At 29.5% G+C, this 15,513-nt stretch overlaps 1 protein-coding gene across 1 annotated transcript in view; it reads left to right on the forward strand.

Annotated features, from left to right (window-relative positions):
* LOC118068844 (zwei Ig domain protein zig-8-like) overlaps nucleotides 1–15,513 on the forward strand; it is a 60,317-nt gene that overhangs the window by 11,797 nt on the left and 33,007 nt on the right. Inside the window, exon 3 of the mRNA XM_035086551.1 lies at nucleotides 9,044–9,174. Within this exon, the coding sequence (XP_034942442.1) occupies nucleotides 9,044–9,174 (131 nt within the window). The remainder of the gene's footprint in view (nucleotides 1–9,043; nucleotides 9,175–15,513) is intronic.

A 15,513-nucleotide genomic window follows, 5' to 3' on the forward strand; every position in this document is an offset into this window, starting at 1 on the left:
AACTTGTAACACAGCTCTGAAAATTACTCACATTATGTCTCGATCTTTAATGCTTTTTTTTTAAGATATTTAATGAAAAAGATGTAAAATTAATTTTATACTTCGAACAACATTGCAATTTTGAAGTGATTAATTCAATGCAGAGAATAATTTTTAATATGTACTTAATAAATGTTTATATTTTTATTTATTGCTATAAAAACTTAGAGTGTTTCAAATTAATATCACCCATTTGATTAACGTTGTAGTCACTTTAAATACGTTTCTAAGTGTGTAAAAAGTGAGTAAAATGTTAATCAAATAGATCCCGTCATTTTAAAACACTTTAAGTGTTTTAAATGAAAACACTTCCAAATTTGAGATTAGCAGTGTGTACACTGAGAAAAAAATTTCGTTAAATGAAAGAATTTTTTATTCAATCAATAAAAGAAACTTGGTGTATTCTCAAGATAATATTTTATTCAGACTAATAGTAGTGTTATCAAAAACACATATTGTCATTTGTTTCAAGGTTACGACAAGAATGAAAACAAATAACATTTTATTCATTTGAGTAAATAAAATGATTTCAATCAAATATTTGTTATATACCTTACCTATATACTTATAATTTTAAAGAAACATTAGTTTTATAGTTTTAGAAAGTTAAGATTTCTCTACAGGGAAAACCTAGTTTTTATATGCATTCCAAGTCCTTCACCGAAAACCCTTTTTTATATCATCCCTGATTTCTAAAATATGAACCTTGGACTCATCCCGATTTCTCCAACTTTCCCTTACATAAAAACACTTCCTTTAACCCTACAAGCTAGATTTCAACCCCTCTCCTGGATCTTCGGGTCAGCCTTTTAAATAAAGCTCCTTCCTTCAATATCCAGAGACTTACTTAGAATCTATCATCTGAACTACTCAGATCTTCTAAATCGCTCATACAACAAATATTCTGTAATATCGTGTACCTATTTACGTGACAATAAACGAATAGAAATAAATAAAATATCGTCAAGTCATTAGGAATACAACATATTCATAATTTCGAAGAAATATTTTAATGATCGAATGAAATATTTTTTGTATGAAGTAAATTTTTTTCTCAGTGTATTAATAATAATCAATTATTCCTTAATTATTGTCACTATTGTTGTTGTGGGATTATTTATATGTTTATTACAGAAATGTCACATAAGGCTTCAAAGTGTTATAATAATTGATGAAATAAAATACTCTTATGGATAAATTTGAAATCTGTTACGACCAAAGCTAAATTTGTTTCCAGATTGATATAATACCCGCAAATGATTATTTTTAACATCTAGAGTTGAAGCTTGATACATAATAAACCGATAATATCTACTCCATATGGATTGGAAGTTATCAATTGCATTTTAATGAACGTTTAGCTGGTGATTAGGGATTATAAATGCAATTAATCTGGAGTTTTGACTTAAATGGGTAAAATAAAGAGGAAGGGACGGGCGAAAAGGAGGGAGACATACTACCGGTTGATGCCACGCGTACGTACATTATGCAGGTCCCAACCAGTGATTTAGGGTCTCCGTGTTATTCCGGGCGCCGTGAACAAACGAATGTTTTCCTGTTCGTGCTGCATGGAATTCCCGATGTAATCTCTATACTACCCCCTTTCTCACTATACTCTACTTGTCTGTCCGTCTCACTCCTTTTTTCTTTCATCTATTTCACTCATTTTATTTGTTTTTATTTTCTCTCTGTACTTTCCCTTCCGTTTTTTACATTTTTTTACACTTTTTTGAGCTTGAGTTCCTGTTAGTCGAGAAAAAAATCACGTTCCGACTGAGTTTCCTCATGCAATTTTATCGGATCAATGTAAAAGTTTTCCCGTACCGTCTTTTTTTATTTTTTTTTATTGGCTTTTATTTAAACTTCTTTAGCGATTTTTAAATCTATTGATTTTATTGTGTTTTAAAATCCCACGATAACGTTTAATTAATTTTTCTATTAACATGCATGCTTGTCTCGAAGGAATTTTTTGTCCACTGACCGATAATTGTTTTGGAGAAAAATATTATTTAAAAGTGAAATATTTATTGTTTCAAAAGTTTATAATAGCTTTATAAAAGAGTTACATATTTTTTACGTGTCTGGAATATTTCATTTTTCGGTGTTCAAGTATACTAAATGTAAAAATATTTACGTTAAAAATGGTTGTTATTTAAACATGAAAAGCTTGCAAAAGAGCTACAAGAGAAAGCATCTGAAAAATTTCAGTACAGAAACCAAGACTACCAAACGAATTTTTTAAACCACTGAGAAGTTTTAGCTACTTGAAATTTTTTGCGTTTCTCGCCTTCAACTTACTTTTATTTATTTATAAATTAATTTATTATTTACTATTTTGTTTCTCCCCAGTCTCACCTTCAAACTCAAAAAGGATGTCAGTTGGTTAAAACATCAGTACATGAAATTGTAAAAATAACTCGATGCAGTGGAGTTGATGTATAAATAAATCTCATATTTCCGGTAAAGAACTCGAAACATGTGACATTGAAAGAAGGAAGATAAATAGACGAAGGAAATAAAAAAAATTTTAAGAGAATTTTTTCGCATTCGTAGTCTTTCTCTCATCTTTTACTCCTCAGCGCTCGTTCTCATCTTTTCTGTTCTCATTTTTTATGAATCACATAACGACCAGCTCCAGTTTGTTTTCATTACGAATCAAAATTTGATACTTTAAGGAAAAGACGGTATAGTTTTCGCTGAGAATATTTTTAGTGTCATTTTAGCAAGGTTCCAAGATTATTCATCTAATTAAAGAGGTTTATTAATTTTTAATGATGTTCATTTTAACATTTTTTATTTATTTAAATATCATTTAGTAGCTTCTGGAATACACTGGTAAAATTATTTAGCAAAATTTACTTTTAAAATCCGGTAAAAGACATTCAAAAAAATGGTAAACTGTAGAAAATTTTTAAAATTCATGAAATTAAGTAGAATCGATTAAAAATTTATTTCAACGGTCATTAATCGATATATATATATATCGATTAATATACGTTAATATATTAACGTAAAGTATGATAAAAGAAATCAATTTAAATAATAATTAGTTGACAAGTTATTATTAATAAATATGACAAATTGTTCAAAAAATTGTTTTTTAGTAAATAAAAAATTGTAAGCTCGATTATATAATAATGAGTTAATTGTCAGGATTAATGACATTTAATTAGGATAATCGTTGATACAATTGTAAACCACATTTACCTATTTCTATATAGTATATACTACTAGTATACTTGTCATAAAAGTTCACCATTTTAATATTTTTTAGATAACAAAAGTTACTTAAAAATCATCGATTTTATTTACTTTCAATCAAATTTATTGTTTACATTAATACAGAAATCGAACATTGATTATAACTGTTTATGGTCTAGTAATCTTTTTGGATACTTAGGCTCCTATTTAAAGATTACCGGCTAACAATGTGTAAAAATGTGTCCGGTTGATAATAATGTTTAAATTGACATTCACCACAAGAATCTAAGACACATTTTTACCAATTAACATAGCACTTTACAGAAAAAACTTTATAGGAATTTTTATTAGTCAATTTAGAGTAAAATTTACTAGCCAAGAAAATTAAAAATCACTAGATTTTTTTTTAGTAATATCTAAAATAGCTGACAAACGTAAAAAAAAGTACTATTCTAGTTGGTAAAAATTACTAAAAAATGGTAAAAAAAGTCCCGTTGGTTCGTAAAAATTCCTAGGAAAAAATTTATAAATTCAGAAATTTACTTTATTTTCAATATATTCATTAAAAATACTTATACTGACATAGAATACTGTCTTTTGACACACTTAGAAACGCATTTAAAGTGACTGCAATGTTAATCAAATCGGTGACATCATATGTAACACGTTTAGATGTGTAACAAAAATGCACTTGGATTTACAGTGTGTCTTTATTAATTTTTCGCGAAAACTATAATAGATGCAAAAAAATTTTTCATACAAAAGTTGTAGATTTTCATATTATCTACAACTTTTGTCTGAAACATTTTTAAATATCTATTATAGTTTTCGCTAAAAACGTTAAAAAATAGCTTTTGGAGCAATTTTATCCTTTTTTCACCCTGACGCTGGGTTCGCAACCCCCTAAAAACTATCCCTACTTAAATCTAGCATGCCTAGGAATATTCCAGCCAAGTTTGATCGAGGTTGAAAAATTGCCATTTCAGGTCTAACTTAACTGGACTACTAGATTTCAAAAGTAAATAAAATTTACTTTAATTTCGATCGTCAAATCTACTAAATAATTTTCTCAATTTAATTATCTATGTTTAAATAAACTATTTTTAGTTCCCAATAAATAGTTTTGTAATCTTAAGTAATTTATCAGTGCCCTTTTTCCCTACCTGCTGTGATAATTTTATTGTTACTATTCGCCAGTTTATCGAACGAACTTGTTTTTTTTTTGTTCCAAACTATTTCATCACATAAACTGTGTTATAACCTGGGGCATGTTGGAGCTGTTGATTTAAAATTTTGTTTATCTTCCATGGATCACGAAGGCAACAACAATGCGAATTGAGTAAAGAGAGGATAATGATAGCTATAACGAAAAACTATTTCTAAGGCAAGAGTGACTCTGTATTACTTATTTTGCTTTTTTATCTTTACTGAACTCATATACCTACTCTTTTATATGTATACAGAAATTCTTTACTTCTTTCGAGACCTGAGCATATATTTTCAACACATGTATTTTCTTTTCCGGATATATCCCAACCGAAAGACTATGATTTTTATTTTATTTTCTCAACTTCTTTTCGAGCACTTCACGATAACGTCGCTATAAAAGAGATATTTGGATTTTCTTATTGTAAAGCGACATATAAAGTATATACACGGGAATATGTAATAATGTAAGCAAGTAAAATAACTAGATTTGTAGAAAAAATATCTTTATTATTTCAGTATTGTTCATTCTTTTTTAATGTGCTTTTTTTGCGTGGTACAGGGTGACAAATGGGAAGTTGCTTAAAGTAATCACTTATAATTTAGAGATGAGTGAAAAGAAAAAAAAAACAAAAAAATAGATAAAAAATCAGTGAAGTAGTCATTTTTATTCAAGATAGGTTCCAGTTTAATCAAACGTTCAAAAAAAAAATTCAAAAATTTTATTAAAAATGAGGTCATAGGATGAAGTTATTAGAACATTTCACACCTAGGGTGGAAAAATAGTATAACTCAAACCACGTGTAAAATTACAACCCGAGCTAAAGGTAAGGTTGGTAAACACGTGGTTTGAATATGATTTTTCGTCACACCCGCGTGGAAAGTTCAATCACTCTATAATGGAAAAGTGAACTTTCCGCACGGGTATGACGAAAATTTTTTTTTTTATTTTCACCTTTTAAAAGTATTTTGACTGGCTACTCTTTTACTTCCGAACTTAGTATAAAGATCTTTATACGCTTCAGTATACCCTGATCGAAGAGTAGATGATTTTTTGACCCTTGCATCGAATTTGGATCTCTAAAACTCTCATATGAGTAATCTAATAATGATCGTAAGGAGGTTTTTGGAAACTTCAGAATCTAAGCTAAAGATCTATATCCATGAAAAACTTCAAAAAAATTTATTTCACCCTCAAAATGACCAAAATAGTTGGCAAACTCCCAAAAAAATGTGATTTTTTTTATATTTTAGCGATTTTATGCGTAAAAGAATTTTTGTAAACATTTTTAATAGATATGCATGTTTAGCTTAAATTCTGAGGTTTTTAAAACGTCCCTAAAAACAGTTATTGGACTGTTCGTTCATGACTTATAAGGGTTTAAAGTCAAGGGGATGATGATTTTTAATGTTTATCCAGTTTTATCCGTTTTTAAGGGTGTTAAAGTGAATTTTTCGGGGCTGTACCCCGATTTCGCATTTCTATGCATCGAGACAAAGAGAATGAGCCCTTGATCATCAAAATCGGAGTACTTTTTTTTTTTAGCTGAAAAAAATGGAAAGGGGTACCTTGCCATTTTTGGGGGTTGAAAAATAAAAGTTGTCCGATTTTCAAGTTTGACCACTCATTCTCTTCGTCTCAATGCCTAGAAATGCGGAATCAGATATTCGAAAAATTAATTACTTCACTCTTAAAATGGGGTAAATCGGGAACTTGCTTTAATTTTAGCTTCAATCATCCTCCAATTATAATTTTAACCAGTGCAATAAAAAGATCTCATTCTCACAAATCCATTGATACGCTCATTCTCTATATAAGCCTCATAGATCTTGAGTTATTAGCAAAAAACTAAGTTATACTGCAGCAGAGAAAAAAAAAATTTTGTTCCCCAAACGTACCCCATAGTCTCACAAAGAGAACGTCGGGGAACTTCCCCACTGGGGAACGAAATTTTTTTATACGGGTAGTTTTATTGCCTTTAGAATAAAGGCACTTGATAAGATACACTTTTTGTTCGTTCGTAAAACCACTCATTTTAAAGTATACGTATTGTTCTTTATTGCATCTCAATAGAAGCTGACAACATTCTAGAATGTCCCTAAATAAGCTCAGCCTTACACGATACAGTAAAGGGGAAAAAAGATGTATATACTCTAGGCAACTTCACATTTGTCACCCTGTATAAAGAGATAACATTCGTATTCATAATGCTTTTTGTACCATCGATTTTCTTTGGACACATATCAATAAAACGCGTATGGGAAAGTATGTCGCTTACCAGGCGACTAACAAATCTGCCGAGAAACTTGTCCAGTTTCTGTATAATATACAACTGAGTCATAGTTCAACCACACTTTATGACCACTGAGGTTAAAATATATGATTCTCGGTCTCTCAACCGTGAGCAGGCAGTAAAGTTTCGTCCTACTCATTGTTTTGAAGAGGAAGTACCTCGAAAAGGGGTTGAAGGGATCGGGTAGTCGACCACAGAATTGTCGCGAATCTAGCACAAAATTTGAGATTAACGACTTGATTTTGTGAATCTTTATTTCTCTTTATTAATTACCTTATTCCACTTCATAAATATTTATTATAACTTCTTTTCATTTATTGAGAAACAATGAAAAATTTTTTATAGAAATTCCTTTAATCACTCGAATCTCCTTAAGTCTTTTTTTTATTTATATTTATTAATAAAATTTTTAATTAAATTATCAAAAGAAAAAAAGACTCCTGGTGACTTCCCCTAGGATTTTTATACTTTCTGGAAGTCTATGAAATTCCTCATTGAAGATTAAAAAACATTGAAAAAAGAATGAAATTTATGAGAGAGAGGAAGTGATGGTCTCAGGCTTGAGATTAAGATGGAACTACTGGTGCTATACGGCTCGTTACTTGTTAACCGAACTGGAATTTATTATCGTATACACTAGCAAATTTAATATTCAAATATTCCCTTTTTTAATTTTCAATGAAGAGTAACGTTGTTTAAAGTTCACGAGATGATAAATATTTAAATACTACTGAGTTTGATTGATCGTAGAATAAAATTATGTTATATAGAATATGACTTTTTTATTCATTTCTAAAAAGTTTTATTGCCAAAAAAGATTTATTGAACATTTGGAGTTTATTTTTACTTTTATCATAATAATATTGTTAATTTTAAATTCAATTAATTTATGGAAAAAGTACTTTCAGTTTATAAAAAAAAAAGAGGGATTTTATTTATGAATCATACTATAAAGATATTTTTTCAGTAATTTTTATTATGAGTATGAGTTTAATAATTTTTATTGTGTATTACTGTTATTACGAGCTTTGAATAGAGTTGCCAAAAATTTTTAGTCTTGTTTTTATGTAATAAAGTTTGTCAATTTCATTGGTATCATAATATCGTAGTAATTTTAGATAAAATCCTTTACTGCACTTATTAATATTGAAATAAATCCAAAGAATTTTTTTTAAATTTATTGTTAAATAAATTAATCTTTATATCCTCCTCCTTTTTTTCTTTCTCCTATCTATTAAAACTCATGACTTACTGTCCGACAAAGAGATACAATTACAAAAACCGTTCGTGTGAATATAATTAAATATTTATAATATTTTTTGTTATAAAATCACGGAGATTACAATTCAATAATGATAATAATAAAAAAAAATTTTAATTACCGTAACAAATACTAAAAAATAATAATTAAAGAATACAAAATAAAATTGACCAATCAGAAAAACGTAACCATTTTATTCGTGCACTGATTGGTCAGTTTTATTTTTAAATTTTCGAAATGAATAAAAATAAAAATTAAATAATTTTATATGTTGTTGACTTGAGACAGTGCGCTCGAAAAGCGCGCAGTATATTTTTAGTTCCATAAAAGTATTCAATGTAATTGACAATTCCTCAATTGATAAGAAAACCTGAACAATAACTTAGATTACTCCTTTTGATAATTATGCAAGGACTTATTAATGATGATGTAATCATAACAATTTATATAATGAATGCATTATGAAATCTTTAAATATCCATTAGTCTTTTTTAATTTTATCTTTTGATTTAATTATTCATTAAATAAATTTATTATTTTTTAAAAATAAAAATTCAGCATTAAATTTATTTTATTTAAATACATTTACGTATTAATATTTGTAAATAATTATTTTATTTTTATTTTTTAAAAGCTGAAGACTCAAAAATCTCGTCATTATCTGAAATATTTTGCGGAGTGAAGGAATTTAGTAGAATAAATATTGTGCATTATTGAAGAAATATTCGAGGGAGGATGAGAGGTAGTAGAGTGGATGAGAATGGCATTGAATTGGTGCTCTAAAGTGGGTGTAACACGTTATCTGCACGCCGAGTGCAACCATGACGTAGCATGTTCACTTTGCAAAGGCGGATGACATGAGTTGTGTTTACTGTAGACATTGTTTATGCGATAATCAGCGTCCAACGTTACAACTCCGTACATCATCAATTATTCCGTTATTCAATTACAGAAGTCTTGGAAAAAATTACCATCATTATCAAATACACAACACAAGAATAATATTGAAAAATTTAATGCATCTTCTTTTTTTTTTCTACAGCTCCAGTAGAAGATCCAAACGATCTTCAAGAGGATATGCCAGTTTTCGAGCAAACAGTCACCAATGTCACAGCATTTGTTGGACAGACAGTTTACCTACCTTGCAAAGTGAGGAACCTGGGTGACAAAGTGGTGAGTATTCAACATCTTGGAATAATTCTAACTGATGCTTATTGACATGACATGATATTGTAAAATAAATACCAAGTGATTCAGGATTTATTGGAAATTCTTGTAGCAGGAATTAGTTTGATAAATAATTAAACAATTTCAATGATCATATATTTTTTTTATTATTATAAAGATTTAAAGGTAATTGTATACTATCGCGGTCCTCTTGTTATTTGGCTCTAGGAAATCGAAAAATCAACATTTTGGAGTGATTTTTTTCCTAAAATCTTCGTTTTTACGGCGGATTTATGAAAAAAATTATGGAAATGGATAAAAATACAAAGTTATATTGGTTTCAGGGCTTCAAATGTTCATGTAAATGCACTCATTCACGTATTACTGTTGATAACTTTTTTACAAGTGATCGTATGGAGTTGTTATATTTTTTTTCATAATCTACAAAAAAAAACAAACAAATTAAAAAAAAATTTATGTAAAAATGTTGATTTTTCATCATCAAGTTCAGATCAGTCCTAAATGCTATTAAATAAACAATATACTTATTCTAGGAAGAATAATAAAAGCCTAAGACGTATATTTATTATCAACGTAGACATGTGTCATGTGGTTTACATATAAAGTAAAAAATAAGTAACCTAATTATTATATAAAATAAAGTAATGGAGAATTTCGTTCATACTCCAAGAGGATTACTTTTAAAGTATTTACATGCCGACACTAGAGTGAATTTGGAACAGAACGAATTTTACGAACATTACAAAGAAAGAAAAGTTGCTAATCTCTGAAAAAGGCCAATCAGAAGCTGTAGATAATAAGTAAAACTTGGCCAGAGAGGGGAGACTGCATTTGTTGAAGAAGAGTCACTGTGTATTATAAAATAATTGTTGGAGTTTATAACAAAATTCAATCATTACTTTAGTTTATAATACATCACAATAAATATTCCCACAGTTTTATATGTATGATATGGAAGTGTTTTAATAATGATGGAACTACGTCTTAGACTAAGTTTATAATACTCTCATAAATGTTAATATTATTATTTCTTGAAGATAATATTTAGGACTGATTTGAAAGATTATTATGTAGATTGAGTACCATTGAAATTAGTTCATGAGTGTCTTTCAGTCTGTTAGGACATACTGAAATACATACATAGGAAATAAATATCCTTAGGCTAATTTCTCCAACAATAAAATAAAATAACTAACGTCACGTGGTGGCAATTTCCGGGATAAAATTTTTTTAATTCGAAATGAATAAAAGCAAGCACGAAGATACTTTCGCCTCTGACTTTTTTGAAATGATCAGAAAATAGTCAGAAATTTTCTAAAACTTTAAAGGTTTTTTTTTTATTGAGGATAAGAAGGAGAAGACACGAGCTCCTGGCCAATACTGCCTAACTTTAAAGGTCCTGAATTACTCTGTACATATCTCCATCTATGTATTAATTGACAAACGACTGATTTTATTATGAGCAATTGCTTAACGCTTGACCGATTTGTTTATGTTTAGTATTTGACTGAGTCTAGTCCTGACCAGAGATCTTTCTGAACCTTTCATAATTTATTCATCTTTAATAAACATTTTAATTGGTTTTACATTTAGTTTATATTTTATAATATTATATATAAAAAAAACTGTGCTTGATCTTGCATATAATATTGATTTTTTTAAATGTCAGTCATATTACCGTTTTTTTATACGTCAATTAGTTGTGCTCTAAATGATATAATTAATTTTTTGTATAATATTTATTTGATATTAATTTTATTTTGCATATTATCAGTTGAATTGTCAAAGATTTATTCGCATGCAAAAATGAGTATTTCATTTATGATGAAAAATAGAAAATTTTCAATACAAATAGTGCTATTTTATTGGCTGTTAGCTTCACTAAGCATTTTAAGAGCCACTTGGCACAATTGGGAATCATTCATCCCTGCAACCGGAATCCGTGCGTGTCCATTGTTTCATTCATTTATTTATTTTTTTCCATTTCTTTTTTTTCTATGCTTTTCGTATTTGATTTTTTGTCCGTTTTCAATGTTTCACGATGCGTCGCTTAACATTGTGGGACGTTAAACAAAGCCTACGACTGTGCCAATCAACTGTGACTGAAAGGCCTTCCTATCAAATTCAAAAAACTGTGGACACGATGATTAAATGCCGATCAAAGGGTTTAGGGTGTTGGTTGTTTCGCTAAGGTTTAAATTCATGAATATTAATTCATTATCAAAAGCAACTTTATGCAATTTCTCTAGATATCCATCAACAATAGTAAAATTCATTAAATACTCATTAAAATAATATTCATTTTAACTTTTCTTTTCTCTTTTCTAATTTGAATGATAATTAATTTAAAACAGATAACTTCATAAGACATATTTTTATAATTTATTGTAAAATATGCTTAAATTAAATATTTATAATTTTTTGTAAAAAGTTCTTCCTTCATTACTTTTTCTGTGACAGAATTGTTTAATAAAGGTTTGGAAACTCTTGGTGTACAAATAATGACTCGCACGTGACCAATTAGTATTCATTAAATTTTATTCATGTCCTCTAATTTCTTCTATTAATTCGAGAAATAGTAATATTTGTCATGAAATAAATATTTCTGTAATAACACCGACTTTTTTTTCTATTAAACAGCAGAAGAATAAAAAAGATTAAAAGTTGATAGTAAAACATAAATCACATGAATTATTAATTCTTCAAAAGTATCATGCCAGCAAAAAGACAACTACAAAAGTTTCAATTACTCTACGTTTAAAAAAGCATATATTTTTTATCGATAAGAAAATATTTAGACACGTAAGAAGTGGAAGTTGGCTCGTATCAGGGTCGTTCGATCATTTGTGACACTCCTGTACGACTCATCTCGTCTTTTAACTGTGTCCTAGAAATTGACTCGTAACTCGTCGACTCCAAGCACGTCAGATCGAGGACAGGATGACTTTCGCCTGATTGCTTACCCTTTAACATGATGGATCGCTTCCAAAAGACCTTCCAGCCGGTCACACTAGTGAGATCGATGCTTTAAAAAGAATCGAGATGCGCGTCTTCTTCCATTCTTCATTCGATTTCCTTTACTCTCTTTAGTCTTTTTCTAGAAAATTTTTTTTATCGTATTATTTTCCCTTCTTCTCCGTGTTCTTCTTGGTTTTCTTCAACGCGTGGCATAAATTGAACGACCGCGAATCACTGTGCATTATTCATAAGGATCATTATATACGCGCATAAAGGTTGCGGTGGTAAATATGATTAATTATTGTCAGCGTAGATACAATTTTATCTCACGTGTATATTTGAATATATAACTGTGTGTAAGATTTTTATATGCATACATATAATGATGATCAATTTAGAGCGTGCCTGAATGAGGCCCAATTCAAGTTCAAAAATATTTTCAAGACCAATACAGGACCAAATTCATGCTTAAAATTCTTTTCTAGGCCCAAAAGAGGCCTAACTCAATTCAAAGAGTAATTTTTAGGTTCATAAAAGACCCAATTGAAGCTCAAAAGAATTTTTTAGACTCATAAAAGGCCCAATTAAAGCTCAAGAGTATTTTTTTGACCGATAAAGGGCCCAATTTATGCTCAAAATTGTTTTCTAGACCTACAGGAGGCCTAATTCAATCTTAAGAGTAATTTCTAGGCTCATAAACGGCCCAATCGAAGCTCAAAATAATTTATTAAGCTCATAAAAGGTCCAATTTATGCTCAAAATTGTTTTCTAGGCTCATAAGAGACCCAATGAAAGCTCAAAAATATTTTTAAAACTTAAAAAAAAATTAACATTGAAATAAGCTTGTTGTGAGCCTGAAAAATTTTTTGGAGTGTAATTTAGGTGTGTATTGGGCCTGTTTTGGGCACTGAAAATATTTTTGAATTAAAATTAAGCTTCAATCTGGTCTGAATTGGGTTTTTTTTTAAATTTTAGATGTGCTTTGGGCCTCTTTCGGGTCTATTTAATTTTACTCGGGTACGAAATAATATATGAAAGTTGTAAAATTAAGTGTATAAAAAGATAACTAAAAGATTTGAGACCCCAGGTGTTAGTCTACTTAGCTTCTTCTCTTTATATTATCTTTTTTTATAAATTATTTTTTGCTGCTTGACTTGCTTCCGAGTTTTGCTCTTCATTTCGAGCTAAGAAGACGCTCAAGTATCTTCTTTAGATCTTCATTCTTGACTTTGTTCGTTTTTATTCTCTGCAGGTTCTTTTGTATTTATTATATGTTGCTGGTGAAGAGTCAAGTATGTTCCACACAAATGAATTATTTTAATTATACTCCCAACACAAGATGGAGATCTGTAGATTTACCTAAATTAAGAACATCTATTTATGTTAGAAAAAAACCGTATAATTTTATTGTTACACTTTAATCTACCCAGATTTGAGCATAAAAAACAGTCATTAATTAACTCATTTAAATTTAACGGAGAAATTTTAAAAAATTTAAAACCATCAGCAAAGATTTGAAAAAACCTTCTCACAACTTTGACACAAAGTCGTCGTTTCACAAACAAGCTTTCCTGGTTTCCCTATTCCTTTTTGTTTTTTTTTTTGTCTACCATCATTTCTCCTTTCTGCTATTTTCCTTCTACAGCACGTTAATCCTTAGAGCTGCATTCTAATAAAAGTAATCGAGAAGTTTGGAGCGCGAGGAAAATAATGTCATAAAGCTAGTGAGAAAGGGTAAGAGGGTAGGATGAAATGCCAAGAGAAAATTTTCGACTGTTGTATAGTTAACGCTCGTCAGTAATGTCTTTCGCCTTTGGTCTTTTCCTGTAGTTTTCGTTGCACTCTCGTTTTATGTATATCTATATGTACATAAAATAGGAAGGGTAAGTTTTGCAGTTTCCAGCAAAGCTGAAAGACTAAGCTTCCCCTGGCTGAATGCCGAAGGAAGGAAAATTTTTAAAGACTTCTATTTTATTTCGTTTTTTTCTCCCCCCTCCCCCCCCATGTTCTCTCTCTTCTCTATGCCATGGGTGTATAACGATCGAATGATTCCACGTCTGGGTCACTGCCTCGTTTACTACCCTCTTTCGTAGCTCGTTGCTTTATGGGAATAAGTTGGTGCAGGTGTGCACCTTGGATGATAAATCTTCTTTTTTATCGTTTTTTTTTTTCTTCTTCTAGAAACACCATTTTATTACTTTTCCATATTTCTTGATTTTTTATGCATTTTTTTTAATGTCTTATTAGTAAAACGCCATAATCACTGGATGCTATTTGACTGAGGTAATTTTTATGTTGTACTGTGATAAGTAGTAGCGATGATGAAGTAGAGAGAACTTAAATTATTCAATTTAATGAGAAACGTTAAATATATATTTGTTGAGTATATAGTTCAACTTTTATTTAACGTTTTCACTCATTTCCCATGTAGCTTGATCATACAAGTAAAAAAAGTTCCTATAAAATAGCGAAATAATTTTCTGAAATCATTTTCTTTCATTAAATTACTTTTCGTGATTAATTTTTCTTTGTGTTCATAAAAATAGAAATAAAATCCTAATTAGAGAATACCAACACTTTTCAAATTTTTTAACACATCCAGATGACTCTAAAACTAGCCCAGATCGATTTTTAGCAAAAAATATATTCTGCCAAGACCGGGAGTCGAACCCAGGACCTTCCAGTTACGCGATAGCTGCACAGCAAATCGTAGTGTTTCATATTAACGCACTTAAGGATGTACGAGCGTTACACAGGTTCTTATGGAGATCACGTGATATTTTATTAAAACTGTATTACCACTTAATAGGTAAATGTAGATTTAGCAAGGTGTCACGTGATCTCCATAAGAGCTTGTGTAAAAAAATTAATTTCAAATTAATAGTTCTCGAAAACTAGCTGCACAATTGTGCTGAAAATTTTCATAAAATTTTTCATTATAAAAAATGAATCGAATATGAAAATTTCAAAAAATTCTACCGTGAAAAAATTAACGCTCGTACATCTTTAATGTGTGTTTAATATGACATTCCACTATTCAATGAGCATTGTAGTTATTTTTTAAACATTTTCAAGTGCATTAAAGGTTATGAGTTATAAAGAAATGTTAATCAAATGAGTGACGTCATTTTAAAACACTTTAAGTGCATTAAAATTTTAACTCTACCAGTTAAGCTTAAGGTAACCCTGCACAATGATTTTATTTTTGGATATGTCCCCTAATTGTAACTCTACCCGAAAATGGTAATGGCTCTTGTTTCTTCAAATTTCTATTTTGTTGCTGAATAAGATTTTAATCCGAGCATTTGAACAGCGGGCTGTAAAGCTCATGAAACAGAAGTAAATTAGATGAAAATCGAAGAAGTT

The sequence above is a fragment of the Chelonus insularis genome, unplaced genomic scaffold, assembly GCF_013357705.1.
Source record: "Chelonus insularis isolate UGA/USDA-ARS -01 unplaced genomic scaffold, ASM1335770v1 contig_402_pilon, whole genome shotgun sequence".
In the NCBI taxonomy this organism is placed as follows: domain Eukaryota; kingdom Metazoa; phylum Arthropoda; class Insecta; order Hymenoptera; family Braconidae; genus Chelonus; species Chelonus insularis.